The following is a 17500-nucleotide window of genomic DNA, read 5'->3' as shown; positions in this document are numbered from 1 at the left end:
AGCCGGAGACAAAAAGGTTAAAGATAAAAGGGTTATTTTAACTGGAAATAAAGTAACTGAGGGAGGCCACAAGGGCAAAAAAACACATACAAAAAGAAACAGGATGATTCAGACGTAAGATGAACACTTCATACGAACCAACAAGGACACAGGAACACGAGTCGGACCAAGGAACCAGCACATGAGGGAAGTCCAGCCCATCAGGGTAGTCCAGCCCATCAGGGTAGTCCAGCAATATATACATAACAGACTATATACACAAGGAGGCAGGGAGCTGACAGGGAACAGGTGAGACACATTAGGGCAAGTAGGTAATCAACACCAGAGCCACCCTCTGTCAAGACACCTTGTGTGCTTTTTTGCTTAGGAAGGTTCCTAACAAGTGGCCGCCACTATAAGAGCCGTTAGACTTCTCTAAATGCAAAGGAAAGGAGCTCCAATGCTTCCTTTCAGATCTCCTTTAGCATGGAAACTGAAACCACAAATGAACTGTAAATAAAGCAAACGGTCAAACGAGAAGGAGGAGCTGCTGATCCTGAAGCCGGTCAGTAAACAAGCTGTTTATAAATCCAACAAAATGGGGAGAAGTGGACGATGCACTTTTTGTCGTCCATTATTGTAGTTTCTCCACCGCAGATCCACATCACAGGTGTGGATCATCAGCTGTCAATCATCAGCGGGCTCATTATAATGACATAGCTTAATGAAAGTCCAGTCAGATGCTCCGATCACAGCGGTCGTCATTTCCTAAATCCTTTTGAGTTCTCCTTCCACCTTTCCTTAACCCCGTGACTTTTCCCTCCGAGGTCAAGGAAAAGGCGTTAGGAATAGGAGATAGCACCTAAGCAGCCCCGAAACTACAAGGAACAGGAAGTACACGACAGGAAACCAACACAGGAGACACAAACTACAAAATAAAATGGGAAAGTAAACTATGACAAACCCAGATCATGAGACCAAGAGAATGTGTCACGTCTAGCATGAAGATAAAACCAGCTGACAGGTTACTGGTGTAGTTTATAATGGCTGTTGACCTAGTTCCTGTCTTGGTTCCTAGACTCGGTGAAGTACCTGGAGTGCTCCGCTTTGACACAGCGCGGCCTGAAGACTGTGTTCGACGAGGCCATCCGGGCCGTCCTCTGTCCTCAGCCCACCAAGGTCAAGAAGCCCTGCTCCCTGCTGTAAACGGTAAGGCTGCTAGACCTGGATAAGACTGCTAGACCTGGATAAGACTAGACCTGGATAAGACTAGACCTGGATAAGACTGCTGGACCTGGATAAGACTGCTAGACCTGGATAAGACTAGACCTGGATAAGACTGGTAGACATGACTCTTTTTTAGGAGTGTGTTAATGTTTGTTAATGTTTGTTAATGTGTGTTAATGTGTGTTAATGTTTGTTAATGTTTGTTAATGTGTGTTAATGTTTGTTAATGTTTGGTATGTGTGTTAATGTTTGTTAATGTGTGTTAATGTGTGTAAATGTTTGTTAATGTTTGTAATGTGTGTTAATGTGTGTTAATGTTTGTAATGTATGTTAATGTGTGTTAATGTTTGTAATGTTGGTTAATGTGTGTTAATGTTTGTTAATGTTTGTAATGTGTGTTACTGTGTGTTAATGTGTGTTAATGTTTGTAATGTGTGTTAATGTTTGTAATGTTTGTTAATGTTTGTAATGTGTGTTAGTGTTTGTAATGTATGTTAATGTGTGTTTAAGTGTGTTAATGTTTGTAATGTGTGTTAGTGTTTGTAATGTTTGTAATGTTGGTTAATGTTTGTTAATGTTTGTAATGTGTGTTACTGTTTGTAATGTATGTTAATGTGTGTTAATGTTTGTAATGTATGTTAATGTGTGTTAATGTGTGTTAATGTTTGTAATGTGTGTTACTGTGTGTTAATGTGTGTTAATGTTTGTAATGTGTGTTAATGTTTGTAATGTATGTTAATGTGTGTTAATGTTTGTAATGTTGGTTAATGTTTGTTAATGTTTGTAATGTATGTTAATGTGTGTTAATGTTTGTAATGTGTGTTAATGTTTGTAATGTATGTTAATGTGTGTTACTGTTTGTAATGTATGTTAATGTGTGTTAATGTGTGTTAATGTTTGTAATGTGTGTTAATGTTTGTAATGTTTGTTAATGTGTGTTAATGTGTGTTAATGTTTGTAATGTATGTTAATGTGTGTTAATGTTTGTTAATGTTTGTAATGTATGTTAATGTTTGTAATGTTTGTTAATGTGTGCTAATGTGTGTTAATGTTTGTAATGTATGTTAATGTTTGTTAATGTTTGTAATGTGTGTTAATGTGTGTTAATGTTTGTAATGTATGTTAATGTGTGTTAATGTTTGTAATGTGTGTTAATGTTTGTAATGTTGGTTAATGTGTGTTAGTGTTTGTAATGTTGGTTAATGTTTGTTAATGTTTGTAATGTATGTTAATGTGTGTTAATGTTTGTAATGTATGTTAATGTGTGTTAATGTTTGTTAATGTTTGTTAATGTTTGTTAATGTTTGTTAATGTTTGTAATGTATGTTAATGTGTGCTAATGTTTGTTAATGTTTGCAATGTATGCTAATGTGTGTTAATGTGTGTTAATGTTTGTAATGTATGTTAATGTGTGTTAATGTTTGTAATGTGTGTTAATGTTTGTAATGTTGGTTAATGTTTGTTAGTGTTTGTAATGTATGTTAATGTGTGTTAATGTGTGTTAATGTGTGTTAATGTTTGTTAATGTGTGTTAATGTTTGTAATGTGTGTTAATGTTTGTAATGTTGGTTAATGTTTGTTAGTGTTTGTAATGTATGTTAATGTGTGTTAATGTGTGTTAATGTGTGTTAATGTTTGTTAATGTGTGTTAATGTTTGTAATGTGTGTTAATGTTTGTAATGTGTGTTAATGTGTGTTAATGTGTGTTAATTTCAGTGTTTCTGTTCTCACAGGATGAGGAAGAAGAGAGAAGGATTCAGACTGATGGTTGAAGAAGAAGATTTCATAGTTCTGTTATGTTTCTAAGAGAAAACACAACTAGAATTCTGCTAGTTACAAAATAAACAGATTCATTAGAACAAAGCAGTAAATGTGGAACTTCACCCCGTTAGCATAAATGTAATAGTTATAATAGTAGTAGTAATAATAATAATAATTACAACGTGGTACTGAGTGTGATGATGGCGGTGGAACTGGTCATCGGGCGGCTGAGAGTGATGAACAATGATGAAACATCAGAGATTTCTGTATGAGAACGGAGCTGAACTATTTTGTATTTTTGAACAAAAGTTTTTAAACAAACGTATTATTTGTTGTGATATTAAAATAAAAAGCATTTTATACAGAGAAGATATTATTTCCATGTCTGATGGCGTTTTGGACAACGGGGCGTCCTGGCCATGACCCGGCAGTGGAATCGGCTCCGTGGAGGTTTTAACGCTCATGGATCTGACGAGCAGACGCCATCCGTCTCACTTTTGCTTCCCAGAATGCAACGCTGCAGCACAGCGATAACAATCTGACGTGATTAACAACAGCTAACTGGTTAAGGGTGTAAACGGGGGGCGAGGTCGTTTAGGTGAGTGTGTGTGTGTCGTGTGTTGTCATGGCGACAGAACCACCAGTGTAACTCAAACATTTACTAATGTGTAAATATTCACTGATTAGTTGGAGTAGTGACGTTACATTTACTCTATGAAACGTCTGTTATGAGAAATGATTAACATACAGAACACAAGAGTTAGAGCACGAACTAGAAGGTGTGGATGGATGTTTGTGAACGTGTTGTCAGGGCAACAGAGATCTCTGGATAAACACACGGTGGAGACAGATCATTGTCAGCTAATGTTGCTCTGTCCCTGCCAAAATCTGTAAACCAGCAACTACTTGTTTACCATAACTACTTAAAAGACGATGATGATAGGACATCAGTGCGCTCATCACGCTCACAGTCCCCACCCCCGACGATCCTCTTCTGCAGATCCACCACGGAGCCCACCGTGGGGCCTGGGACAGGAAGTCCTCCAGAACAGAGGGAACAACACTCAACTAGAGAGAAACTATTAACTTTAGTCGACTAGAACCATCGACTAGAATGTGGAGACTCACCGATCCACAGCACGAAGAGCAGACACGGGAGTCGGGCCATCGCTGCTGCTCGCCCTCCTGGTGCGTGGTGCTCTGTAAGTCCGCTCACACGTTCCTGTTGATCTTTGAGCCAATCATGTCAAAAGGTTTCACTGACAAAAGATCTGCACATTCATGCTGATGTCAGATCTGTGTGGCGAATCATCGTGACTTGCAGGTGGAAGGTTTCTGGTGGAACGGAGACAAACAGCAGAAGTAAGAAGCGGAAGGAGTGTTGAGAAAGAGAACTTTTCATTCTGGTCCAGTCCAGTGTCCTGGATCAGACTCCAGCCCAGTCCAGCGTCCTGGATCAGACTCCAGCCCAGTCCAGCGTCCTAGATCAGACTCCAGCCCAGTCCAGCGTCCTAGATCAGACTCCAGCCCAGTCCAGCGTCCTGGATCAGACTCCAGCCCAGTCCAGCGTCCTAGATCATACTCCAGCCCAGTCTAGCGTCCACACTTTCATGTGTTTTAAAGAGGGCGGTTTGCTAACAAGCTGCTAAATGAGAAAACTAAATGTCATCACCTAAACCAGACCTTGTCAGTGTTCCCTCAACCCTGTTTTCTCAAACCTATGTTCCCTCAATCCTATGTTCACTCAACCCTATGTCCCCTTAACCCTATTCCCCTCAGCTCTATGTTCCCTCAGCTCTATGTTCCCGCAGCTCTATGTTCCCTCAGCTCTATGTTCCCGCAGCTCTATGTTCCCTCAGCTCTATGTTCCCGCAGCTCTATGTTCCCACAGCTCTATGTTCCCTCAGCTCTATGTTCCCGCAGCTCTATGTTCCCGCAGCTCTATGTTCCCTCAGCTCTATGTTCCCTCAGCTCTATGTTCCCGCAGCTCTATGTTCCCTCAGCTCTATGTTCCCTAATAACTAATAAAGGACTAGTCCCTGTGCTGTGTACACAAATCACACAATCTGCTGTTTGAAATAAAATGTTGTTGTCAGAAACGTCCCAAACATATTAACATAATATAATAGACACCACTCACTTCACTGATCAATGATCAATGATCACTTCATTGGTCATTGATCAGGAAATGAAATTCCTTTAAAAACTATGCAGATTTCTATTCAATTTAACTGAGGAACATAATGCAAAATTAATTAATTAATGTGAAATATCAATATCATCATTCATATTTCCTGTTACATATGTTCAATTTTAATAATATTATAATAATACACGTCATTATATGTTCTATATTCATTTTTTTACTTTATTTTTATATGAAATGTTTTCCTCTCGTAGCTGTAAATGTCTCTGTGGGACAAATAAAGGACGATCTATTTCATGTCATCATAATTGTGTGGGCGTGCGTGTGTGGTGTGTGGGCGCGCGTGTGTGTGGTGTGGCGCGCGCGTGTGTGTGGTGTGTGGGCGCGCGTGTGTGGTGTGTGGGCGTGCGTGTGTGGTGTGTGGGCGCGCGTGTGTGGTGTGTGGGCGCGCGTGTGTGTGGTGTGGGCGCGCGTGTGTGTGGTGTGTGGGCGCGCGTGTGTGGTGTGTGGGCGTGCGTGTGTGGTGTGTGGGCGCGCGTGTGTGGTGTGTGGGCGCGCGTGTGTGTGGTGTGGGCGCGCGTGTGTGTGGTGTGTGGGCGCGCGTGTGTGGTGTGTGGGCGTGCGTGTGTGGTGTGTGGGCGCGCGTGTGTGTGGTGTGTGGGCGCGTGTGTGTGTGGTGTGTGCGCGCGGAGGCTGGTCTCTCGCTCGCCCACACGGGGATCCGTGTCGCGATAGTCACATTTACTCTGATTTCAGCACCGGTGGGATACGGTGAGTTTCTACATATTTATTATGTATTTATTATTATTGTTACTAATGTGTAAATGTGTGGAGATTTTTACTTCATAAATTCATGTCAGCAAGCGAAATATTCCGCTGGTTTTCAGGCTGGAGGAGCTTGACGATACAGAATAAATATATATTTTTATATCCATATTTAAATCACACTATTGATTGTGACGTAACACCAGGATGTTGCGTTCACTGACAGTAAACATCCGTGTGTTGTTATAGACTTCATGTATTTCCAAGTTTCTCAATTAAACTCAATTCACTGCTTTGTGTGTGTGTGTGTGTGTGTGTGTGTGTGTGTGTGTGTGTGTGTGTGTGTGTGTGTGTGTGTGTGTGTGTGTGTGTGTGTGTCTACTGTATTTAGAAGATATAAATGTGAAGTGAAGTGAAAAAAGGAGCAGTTATAAAAGTGTTGCAGGGAGCAGAGGAGGTCCCTCAGGTCTCTGAGTTCTCTAGGGTCTCAAAGGTCCCTAAGGTCTCTATCTAATAATAATAACTTGGACTTATATAGCGCCTTTCATAGTACTCAAGGTCGCTTCACAAAAAGTGTGTGTGTGTGTGTGTGGGGGGGGGGGGGTGTTAGGGATCAAAGGGCAGGGATGGGCAGGGATGGGGCAGAGCGGATGTGGATTGGGAGACTATTCCTGTTTGTAGGAGCATAGGCAGAGAAAGCCCTGTCCCCAAATGTTCGCAACCTTGTGCGGGGTATTGCCAGCAGGTGCTTGTCAGAGGACCGCAGGGAGCGTGACTGAGTGTAGGGGTGGAGGAGATCTTTGAGGTATTGTGGTGAGAGTCCATGGAGAGCTTTGTAGGTGAGCAGGAGGATCTTGTAGGTGATGCGTGACTTGACTGGCAACCAGTGGAGCTGTTGGAGGATGGGAGTGATATTCTGCCAGGGCTTGGTGTTGGTTAGAACCCTGGCGGCTGAGTTCTGGACACGCTGGAGCCTGCTAAGGTCCTTGGTGGGCAGTCCAGGCAGGACACCGTTGCAGTAGTCCAGGCGGGAGGTGATGAAGGCTGAGTGCGTGAGTGAGGGCCGGAGTCGTGAGATGTTTCTGAGGTGATAGAAGGCAGACTTGGTAGTGGTGTTGATGTGAGACCGGAAGGAGAGAGTGGAGTCCAGGACGACGGGAATCGAGGTATCTCTCAGGTATCGAGGGTCTCTAGGGTCTCTCAGGTCCCATAGGTCTCTAAGATCTCTCCACTCTCTAGGGTCTCTAAGGTCTCTACAGTCTCCCAGGTCTCTCAGGTCTCTCTCTCACACGCACGCACGCACGCACGCACACACACACACACACACACACACACACACACACACACACACACACACACACACACACACACACACACACACACACACAGTATGGAGCAGCAGCTCTTCAATCAGCGTTTATTGTGACACTTGTTTGTCCCTTGAGACCCTTTTTGGGGGGTCTTGTCTTGACCACACGTTGCCGCGGCAACACGTTCCGGGAAGTTCCTCTGAGAGTCGGTGGACAAAAGAGGGAAGACAGACTGTCGCTCTGCCTGTCTGTCTGCTCCTTTGTGGCCGTCGCAGATTAGAACGGACCACATCTCCAATCACACGGAGACAAAGAAGCTGCTACCAAATCAGCTGCTGGCTGATAAGCTGTATCTCCATCCTCCAGGCTGCCGTGACGACGAGGAAGACCACGACGACAACCACGATGATGATGATGATGATCTGTTTGCTCTGCATCTTCAGAGTTTTGCATATTTATTTCTCAGTTCACCTTTAGCTTGAAATTTAAAAAGGAGGAATATAAAATCTCCCTCCCGTCGTCTGCATTAAAGCATTTAATGCGTCGGGTACTTTCCTCGGTAGGTCGGGACGTTCTGTTGCCGACGGTGATGAGCGCCCGCTGTGAGGGCCGAGGTTGTGCCGCCGTGCAGCATGGGAGTTATTAAGAAGCCAGCGGCTTCATCAACCCGTCTCGTCCAACTAAGGTGGTGTTTTTGTTCCATTTCACACGTGTTATTCTATCAAAGTCTAACCTTTCAGCAGCAGAGGACCTGCTGTATCTCTCTGCTCTATCTTTGTAATAATAATAATAATAATAATAATAATAATAATGTTATTTCATATTGTTGTCTTTACTCCCTCTCTGCTCATGTTCTTCATCCTATTCTCATTATATCTGCCTGGTTTGGTTATATTTTCTTTTATGCAGCACTTTGTAACATTGTTAGGAAAATGACTATGTATGTTTATGATTATAATTATTATCAGTCATTAATATTATTATTATCATTAGTATCACAATTATTATTATCATCATGATTATCAGTATCATTATTATAATCAACATTTTTATTATCATATCATGATTATTATTATAGTTATTATTATTATTATTATTATTATTATTATCATTATTATTCTGTAATCACTGCGTACCACCAACCATTCCCAAAGACCACTGTTGGTTGTTTGGTCTTATATTCAACATTTCTGTCTGCAGTTCACTTTTAGGCCACACGAGGGAGCCTGAATGATCTTATTGTTCTGTTAACTTCACCTTAACGCGTTTTCTTGGTCTCATTTATAAAATATTTACATAAAAGTTGTGATTATGGAATGAATTGGCTCCCCCTACTATTATAAAGAGGAATAATAATAATAATAATAATAAAATACAGACTTCTTTAAGAGAATGTACCAGAATGTGTATTATTATTATTTATTATATTTAAGAATGTAAATGTACTTACTGAACCGTCTTTGCCTGGCAGGACCGTTTGACTCAGCGTTGACAGTTCAGCTGGTGTCGCCTCGTCTCCCTCAAGGCCTCCATGGAGATCCTCCAGACCCCCCAGGAAGCCCCCTGGAGCAACAACGCCACTCGCCCTTACTCCCACTATCTGGGCTCCCTCCTCTTCAACAGCACCTGCCAGAATGCCACCAGACCGGGACCCGGACCACTCCCCGGTCTGGCCGGAGTCCTCATCCCTCTCATCTACGGGATCGTGTGCGTGGTGGGCCTGGTGGGCAACACGCTGGTCATCCACGTGGTGGTCAACTACACCAGGAACGAGTCGGTGACCAACATCTACATCCTGAACCTGGCGATCGCTGACGAGCTGTTCATGCTGGGCCTCCCCTTCCTGGCAGCACAGACAGCGCTGCTCTCCTGGCCCTTCGGCTCGCTGATGTGCCGCGTGGTGATGACGGTGGACGCCATCAACCAGTTCACCAGCATCTTCTGCCTGACGGTGATGTCGGTGGACCGCTACCTGGCCGTGGTGCACCCCATCCGCTCCTTCTGGTGGCGGCGCCCCCGCGTGGCCAAGGCCATCAGTGCCGCCCTGTGGACGGGGTCGCTGGTGGTGGTGCTGCCAGTGGTGGTGTTCGCTGCCGTGCTGGAGGATGACGGTAACTGCAGCATCGTGTGGCCGGAGCCGGCGGAGGTGTGGAAGACGTGGTTCATCATGTACACCTGCACCGTGGGCTTCTTCTGCCCCCTGCTGGTCATCTGCTGGTGCTACCTACTGATCGTCATCAAGGTGTGTGGAGTTCAGGTTTCATCTCCATAATACAATATTTCATTATTTCAACTTAATTTAAAAGAGTCAGGGCGCGTCCATCATTATGGCAAACATGAGAATGCTTTTTTTTTTTTTTTTTTTAAATGTAACATTTTTAAAATTGACAAAATCTACAAAATTTAAATGTGTTTTCAAAGATGTTTCATACAACCGGTGAACCTTCTTCTTCACTTCCGAAGGTTCGCAGCATTGGGAAACGGGCGGCGGCAACGTCATCCCGCCGCAGGAAGTGCGAGCGTAAGATCACCCGGATGGTGGTGGTGGTGGTGGTGGTGTTCGTGCTCTGCTGGCTTCCGTTCTACACCCTGAATATCGTGAACCTGCTGGTGGTCCTGCCCGGGGACTTCAGGGGGCTCTACTTCTTCATGGTCGTGCTGTCGTACGCCAACAGCTGCGCGAACCCCATCCTGTACGGCTTCCTGTCCGACAACTTCAAGAGGGGCTTCAGGAAGGCCCTGTGCGGCACCTCCCGCCGAGCGAAGAGCAGCGGCCGCACTGCCGCCACGGAGCCGCCGCGGCCCACGGAGGAGTGGGGGGGCGGCCTTGTGCTGCCGGTGCAGAAACCAGTCCTCACCGTGGACAGGAAGTTGGAGGAGGGGACCGCGGGTCAGAACGGTAACCATGGCAACGGAGTAACGGAGGGCTACAGGACAGCGGCAGCCCCTGAACCGGAGTGCTCCAGTCCGTGCTGCAGACCTGAGGGAGGTCCAGGATCTGGTCCTGCTGAGGGAGCAGCCCCTCAAAGTAGAACCAGAAGGTCTGAAGACCAGCCTGACGGGAACGTGGTGCTGGAGATCAGCTACCTGTAACATTATCAGGCTCAGTGTTACTAAGGGGCGCAGGGGGTCAGGCAGGGGTCAGGGAGGGTCAGGGAGGTGCTCGGGGGGTCAGGAGGAGTCATAACTCATCAGGAGGATCTTATGCTTTATGATCATATTTGATCATTTACGATATTGACTAAAAAGTAGATGTTTTATTGGTTTCTTAACTAAATGTTAAGTGATTCCGTTTTAGTGCCATGTTTAGAGTTTTAAGCAGATTTTGATTGTTATAATATCTTATATTATTTTGACTAGCAGTTACATGATATGGGCATGTAAATATCTTTGCATAGCAACAGAATAAAGTGTGTAAATAATATGGAATATGTACATGACGTGTTTACAATGAAGTCAAAACTAATTAAAAAATAATTCTCCAATTTTATTGTTCAATGCTTCATCACAAAATGAGAAATTAAACTCAAACGGTTGTGATGAGGAAGGCTGCCCTCTAGTGGTGAACACCAGAAAGACAGAATATTAGGCATTTACAAGCTTTATGTGCCACTTTTTACAGTTAATAACATGAGAGTTGTTGATCTCTGAGGGGGACCATGAATCCATCTTCCCATCCTCACTGGGGGACTACTCCTCACTCAGGGACTACTTCTCCGATCCACTTGAGGTAGGGCGGGTTGCCCTGGTCGATCTGCAGGCTGATGACCTCAGCCACCTCATAAGGATGGTTGGATCTGGAGAGGAGTGACACGGATGAGCAGTTAGCTAACAGCTAACAGCTAACGGCTAAAACTGTGGGAGTGAACCTACCGGACGTATTCAGCCAGAGCCGGCACCGTTGAGGTTCTGGTCTTAATCATCTGAGCAGGAAACAGACACGTAAATAACACTTCAGCAGAATAATAATAATAATAATAATAATAATTTCTTCATCACAAACATCTGAACGGGTTGTTGAGTTTAAAGTGCTATTTTATCATTTTTTTTATACTTTTCTTATCCGAATGCAATTAAGCTTGTATTTATAAGCCATGACTAGACTTGGGCTGGTTCAAACCGGTCTGATACTAAGCCAAAGACCGAACCGAACTGGTTATACCGACCTTTCACACTAGAGTCGCACCTCCCACGGCAGATCCTCCCGAGTGATACAATTGTTTGTTTACACAGAAGATTGCGGCATAATCACAGAAAGGAGTCAAGAATATAACATACGCCAACTCTGACTGGGGGATCCCAAGGCGTTCCCAGACCAGTGTGGAGATATAATCTCATGCGCCTCCAAGTCCACAAAACACATGTAGACTGGATGGGCATATTCCCAGGCCCCCTTCAGGATCCTCGCGAGAGTAAAGAGCTGGTCCATTGTTCCACGGCCAGGACGGAACCCGCATTGGTCCACTTCAATCACAGGTTCGACTATTGTCGATCCATTTATAATTAATCACAATATTATTTGAATCACTAGTCATTATTTTAATTTCCCAGAATGTGTCACAAGGACAAACACTGGTTCAACCAGTTTGCATAAATTAAACCGGTTTAGCCCCGTAAACCGAACCGGACCGGTGAAACTGGATATTGGCCCGACCCTGGTGATGACGTCACTGACTGAGCAGGCACAGAACTTCTTGTTTTTAGTGAAATCAGTTACAAGTTTAATACTCACACTGGTAGCAGACTTATTTAAATTCACTGTCAGTTTCAACTCCACTTTGTTAACCACCCAGAAGTTGTTGTTATCATGACTGTTGTGATATTTGGACGAGTGACAGAAATGATGCTTGTGTGTTTCTGGGATGTATTTAGACTCTCTGTGTGTCAGAAGTAACGGTGATGTGATGGTGAGTATTTGAAGTACTAGTACCAGTGATAGAAACACTCACCAGCATCACCTCACTGTCCTCCTGGATCTTCCCCTGCCATTCATACCTGCAGAACAACGGTAACATCTTCATTCACAAAGAACCAGCGCTTCACACGGAACTCAGCGTTCGTACAGCCGGAGAACTTACACCGATGTGATCGCCGGGACGATGTTAACGCAGGCAGCAAGCTTCCTCTCCACGATGGCCCTGAGAGACGGAGACCCGAGTCACAACGAGAAGCCAACGTTTCCCTTCTGATGCAATTAGTACAAGTAAAAAGCTAATGCTAGGCTAGCAGGAAAGCAATCTGACGGGATAGTCATCATTATTACTTACTCAGTATGGATAGGACCAGACTCATTTCAAACATTTATTTACAAAATGATGTTGTTTATTTATTTTCCGTTATTATTGGCCATCTTCTTTTAGTTGTTATTTTCTTTAAAATATCTTTTTTTGATTGTTACTTTTTTTAATGTTTGAAATGAAGTTTATTCTATTCTAGACAGGAAGTACACCACGGTCACATGACTTCACGTCACCACCACAGAGCAAGAAGGACCAGATGCCACAAGACTTTAAGGTGTGTTAATGTCCCACGAGACTTTAAGGTGTGTTAATGTCCCACGAGACTTTAAGGTGTTTCTAGTGTCCCATGAGTGGATCACCTGGCCAGGTCTTTAGCCACAGCGTCGTTAGGACAGGTGACGAAGGCGGCCGAGAGGGAGCCTGGCGTGTACGTCTCTGACGCCATGGAAAACGCTCTCAGTCCGACAGTCCTCAGCAGCTGCAGCATCAACAGGATCAGCAGCAAAGCCTTCAAGGATCCTCCTCGTAGTGTCTCTGCACCCACCGGTCCGATGAGCCTCACCTGGGAGGTCAGACAGACCCGTCAGCCAGCACAGGGTTGGTACGGGTGCTGGAAATCCTTGAAAACACTTGAGTTTGAGTGTGGTGGTGTGAAAAATGCTTGGATTTAGAATAAAGTGCTTTAAAGGTCTTGAAATGTGTGTTGTATGTGATGACATCTATGATAGAACAGAGAAAAGAAGATCTCCATATTTGAGGGACTGAAAACAGCATTTTCTGACATTTCTTTATGAAAAATGACTTTTGATGATGAACAGATGATGAAAATAGTTGGTGATTATATTTCTGTGGATCTGTTAGTGGAATTAGTTTTCCTTTCATTTGTGGTCCTTCTGTAAAAAGCTGTCTCCAAACATCATGTTGGTTGTTTAGAGGACAATAACATCTCATTTAATGTGATGAACAAGTGACATAATAAGTAGACTGAATACTGACCATTGGATTGGTACAAAGATGGAGTTTACCACAGCTGGAAGGGGCTGGAAAAGCATGGAAATACACCTTGAAGTGCTTGAAAAGTACTTTAATGTGACTTGGAAAAGGTACAGGAACCCTGAATGCAACACCGCGGTGGACAGCTCTCCGTTAGCATCAGAGCTAGCATTAACGTTAGCATCGAGCTAGCAGTAACGCGAGTTGTTTGTCGGTAAAAGAAGCGGGTGAGTTCATGTCAGTTCTTTTTGTAGTCCAGTTCTCTCCTGGACTGCAAGATGAACTGACAAACAACAGACAGTTCAACAGCTGATTGTTTCTTACTTACCTTCGGACAGCTGCTTGAGTTACACGCTCCGCCGTAAAGCGAGGCGGTTGTGTGTTTGTGAAACTGTCGTAAATCAGTGTCCTCTTTCTGATGATGGTTTACGGCGTTTGGATTCTCTCTTTCTAGTTGGTTTGGCGGTTGGCAACTTTTTGGTGCATTACCGCCACCAACTGGTACGGAGTGTGGATCAAATAACCCTTATATTAATAAAACAAAACAAATAAAATAGAAAAATAAAAACAAACAAACAAATAATCATAATAATAATTACCTATACTTTTCCAAACAAATGAAATCAAATTAATTTGATAGTGTCTTGAGTTCTTTTGTAAAATATCTATTAAATCTTTTTCTTTTCTGAATCATTCTCCAGCATTTGGATTCCTTACATTCACTCATTTTAATAATAAATACCAGAAAAGGAGAACAAAGTAATCATTAATTAATAATAATAATTTATTATTATTATTAAATTATATACAATCGTTTGAAATTAATTTCAGTATTAAAAACTGTGTGTTTGTGTGTGTGTGTCAAAAATTGTACTTGCAGTGGATTGTAATACAGTAGGAGACCTCTAGAGGCCGCTCCAGACCTCTGAGAGCATCCTTGACTTGGAGGATCAGTGGAACCTTCTCTGCAGGACACATGGTCACGAATCAGTACTGATGTTCAACACACAGCGGCAGCAGGTAACCAGACAAGAGCGCCATAATGATCACACACACACACATACACACACACACACACACAATTCAGTTCCTGCGTCAACAGGGTACCAGCAATGACGGTGATTGTCTGCATACACACAAATGATGCATGTGTGTGCGTGTTTTCGTGTGTGTGCATGTTTGCATGTGTGTGCGTGTGTGTGTGCACGTCTGTGTACAAGACAGAAAGCCACTCTATTTGATAACATCCACCACCACACTCTCCTCTCTTTGTCCTCATCCTTTAAGAATAAGCCAAGCATGTCACACATACTAATGCACATGCACACACGCACATGCACACACACACACATACACACAGAGAGAGAGAGAGAGAGAGAGAGAGAGAGAGAGAGAGAGAGAGAAGGAGACAGATTAAGTCATAGATGACCAGAGAGCATGAAGACAGAGCAAGGCATGTTAGTGGAGTTTGTCAAACTCCTGCAAGAGCAACAAGGAGCGATGAAGGGAGGAGGAGGTGGAGGAGGAGCAGGAGGAGGAGGAGGAGGGATATGTTGGTGGTGTAAGGGGGTGGGGGCTTGGGGGCTCGTTGCCATGGAAACTGTGCAGTCAGCACATCTGTATGTTGCAACTGGACATGACAGCGCTCACATGTACAGTCACGCAAAAATAAAAACAACTGCTGCCCTGACCCTGTTGCCATGGCGACCCCTCAACCCACGGGATGTTATCTGCATATGTGTGTATGTGTGTGTGTGTGTGTGTGTGTGTGTGTGTGTGAGACCAGACATCCACACAAGTTGCTGCTGGGTAACTGTCTCTGTTCATCACCAGATGTTTGTCTCTACCTCTCTCTCTCTCTCTCTCTCTCTCTCTCTCCCTCTCTCTCTCCATCACTCCTCTCTCCATCCCCCCTCTCTCTCCCTCTGTCTCTCTCCCTCTGTCTCTCGCCCCCTCTCCCTCCAAGCATGAGGAGAATCATATGTTTTCAATTTGCAGCAGAGCCTTCCTACTCTGCATTCTAATCAGGCTCCGGTGGCCCTTTAACTTCCACAGAGAGAGAGAGAGGGGGGGGGGGGGAGAGAGAGGGGGAGGGATAAAGAGAGAGAGGGAGAGGGAGAGAGAGACCAGACGTGGTTGAAGGCAAACCTGAACCAGAGGAGGTTTCTGAGCTCCCATGTCCAGGTCTGGATCACAGGGTCCACTATGACCCTCCACACAGAAGTCCTTATGACTGCTTCTCCTTCTGTCAGCATGACAACATATGAAAACTTCACGTCCCGAGGATCCTGGACAAAATCATTCAGATTCACCATATTATAAGTCTATATGATATGTATATAATACGTCTATATGATAAAGTCTATATTCTAAAGACTTTGACCCGGCAGGCCGCCTGTTGTCTCGGCAACCGTTTGTTCACAGTCGTTATGTTTGAAAAGTTTCCTCTGGACAAGACGATGTAATCTGCTGATTCATGTTCCTGGACAACGATTCTCGGTTTGGGCAACAAAACCACTTAGCAGCAACGACATTGTTAGGACAGGAACACCGGTCTCCTGTGTTAAAGACCTGTGTTTGACAAACACGGTTCCACCATCACTGACAGAACGTTCCACAACAGATACGTGTTACTATGACGACGTTCCACAATAGATACGTGTTACTATGACGACGTTCCACAATAGATACGTGTTACTATGACAACATTCAACATCAGATACGTGTTACTATGACGACGTTCAACAACAGATACATGTTACTATGACAACATTCAACATCAGATACGTGTTACTATGACGACGTTCAACAACAGATACATGTTACTATGACGACGTGGATATTAATGGTTCCACCATCACTGACCAGAACAATAAACTGCATGTTGGTCAACGGAGTTAAGATAAATGCAGCAACGCAACGTTCTCGCATGATTAAGGGATTTCTGCCACTCGTCTCTGGTCATCAGTACCCAAAATGCATCAGGGACTCGTGGCTGCATGAGAGGAGGAGGAGACCAGAATGTTAAACATGTCCTCTAGACCCCAGAGGAGGAGAAGGAAGAGACAAGGAAGAGGAGGAGGAGGAGGAGGAGGAGAAGGAGAAGGAGGAAGAGGACGAAAAGGAAGAAGAGGGAGGAGGAAGAGGAGGATATCGAGGAGAAGGAGAAAGAGAAGGAGGAAGGGGGAAAGGAAGAGGAGGAGGAGGAAGAGGAAGTGGAGGAGGAGGGGGATGAAGAGACCAGTACCCTATGTGTGTATGTGTGTGTGCCCCATGAAATGACCATGTGGCTTCAGAGCAGCCAATCACAGAAGCCGGTTGCTTCTGGAGGGAGCTGTCCGTTTCAGCACCGCGGAGCGGCAGCAGTAACCATGGCGCCCTGTGAGGACGAACAGGAAGTGACTCATGAGACATAAAAAAAACAAACATTCTCACACACACACTTCAAAAAATATATATATACTGGAGCAGTATATCCTGTACGTAGAGGTCGGAGGTCAGAGGTCGGCTACAGACCTGCACCCCTGTAGGCTGGCAGGCCTGCAGGGTTCTGCTGCCATCAAAGGTCAAAAGGTCAAACATCTTTTATTTTCAGCTTTCAGTTCAAAACAAGCTCATAGGACGTTTTTATTGTGCTTTTTTCTAGTTTTACACTCTAAAACCATCAGAAATAAAATAATAAATCATTCTATGTTTACAGAATCCATCTTCTATGTAAATGTATTTTTAATCAATTTGTCGTGCTTGAATTGATTTCATGTTGTGTTTTCGTCCTGATAGAAATAAAGAACGAGTTGATGTTTCAGCCACATGTTGGCTGCTGCGCACAAATCTCTCTCTCCCTCACTCTCTCTCTCCCTCTCTCTCTCCCTCTCTCTCTCCCTCACTCTCTCTCTCCCTCTCTCTCTCCCTCTCTCTCTCCCTCACTCTCTCCCTCACTCTCTCTCTCCCTCTCTCTCTCCCTCACTCTCTCTCTCCCTCTCTCTCTCTCTCTCTCCCTCTCTCTCTCTCTCCCTCACTCTCTCTCTCCCTCTCTCTCTCTCTCTCTCTCTCCCTCTCTCTCTCTCTCCCTCACTCTC

At 44.3% G+C, this 17500-nt stretch overlaps 3 protein-coding genes across 4 annotated transcripts in view; 2 read left to right on the top strand and 1 right to left on the bottom strand.

The window, feature by feature from the left end:
• rac2 (Rac family small GTPase 2) overlaps positions 1-3336 on the top strand; it is an 8984-nt gene extending 5648 nt beyond the window's left edge. The window contains exons 6-7 of the mRNA XM_084005200.1: positions 1058-1188; positions 2940-3336. Coding sequence (XP_083861326.1) covers positions 1058-1185 — 128 coding nt within the window. The 3' untranslated portion in view covers positions 1186-1188; positions 2940-3336. The remainder of the gene's footprint in view (positions 1-1057; positions 1189-2939) is intronic.
• A 5322-nt stretch (positions 3337-8658) lies between these two features.
• Positions 8659-10281, top strand: LOC311011594 (somatostatin receptor 3; the record flags this gene model as incomplete). The annotated part of the gene is made up of 2 exons (XM_084006628.1): positions 8659-9430; positions 9652-10281. Exons 1-2 carry the CDS (start codon positions 8720-8722, stop codon positions 10279-10281), a joined length of 1341 nt encoding a protein of 446 aa, XP_083862754.1. The 5' UTR covers positions 8659-8719.
• Positions 10282-10654: 373 nt separating this feature from the next.
• On the bottom strand, positions 10655-13866 carry LOC311011010 (protein CutA homolog). 2 transcript variants are annotated; one of them, XM_084005697.1, is made up of 6 exons: positions 13750-13866; positions 12788-12990; positions 12267-12326; positions 12138-12183; positions 11062-11111; positions 10655-10985 (listed from the first exon to the last, which is right to left on the bottom strand). In XM_084005697.1, exons 2-6 carry the CDS (start codon positions 12913-12915, stop codon positions 10886-10888), a joined length of 384 nt encoding a protein of 127 aa, XP_083861823.1. In that variant the 5' UTR covers positions 12916-12990; positions 13750-13866; the 3' UTR covers positions 10655-10885. The 2 variants fall into 2 exon arrangements, with proteins under 2 accessions (XP_083861823.1, XP_083861822.1); XM_084005696.1 differs by lacking the exon at positions 13750-13866 and adding an exon at positions 13425-13467.
• Positions 13867-17500: the final 3634 nt, after the last annotated feature.

Source organism: Eutrigla gurnardus, assembly GCF_963514095.1.
Source record: "Eutrigla gurnardus genome assembly, chromosome: 3".
NCBI classification, from domain to species: Eukaryota; Metazoa; Chordata; class Actinopteri; order Perciformes; family Triglidae; genus Eutrigla; species Eutrigla gurnardus.
The sequence above is the reverse complement of the archived record's forward strand: the minus strand, read 5'-3'. Positions and strand labels throughout refer to the sequence as shown.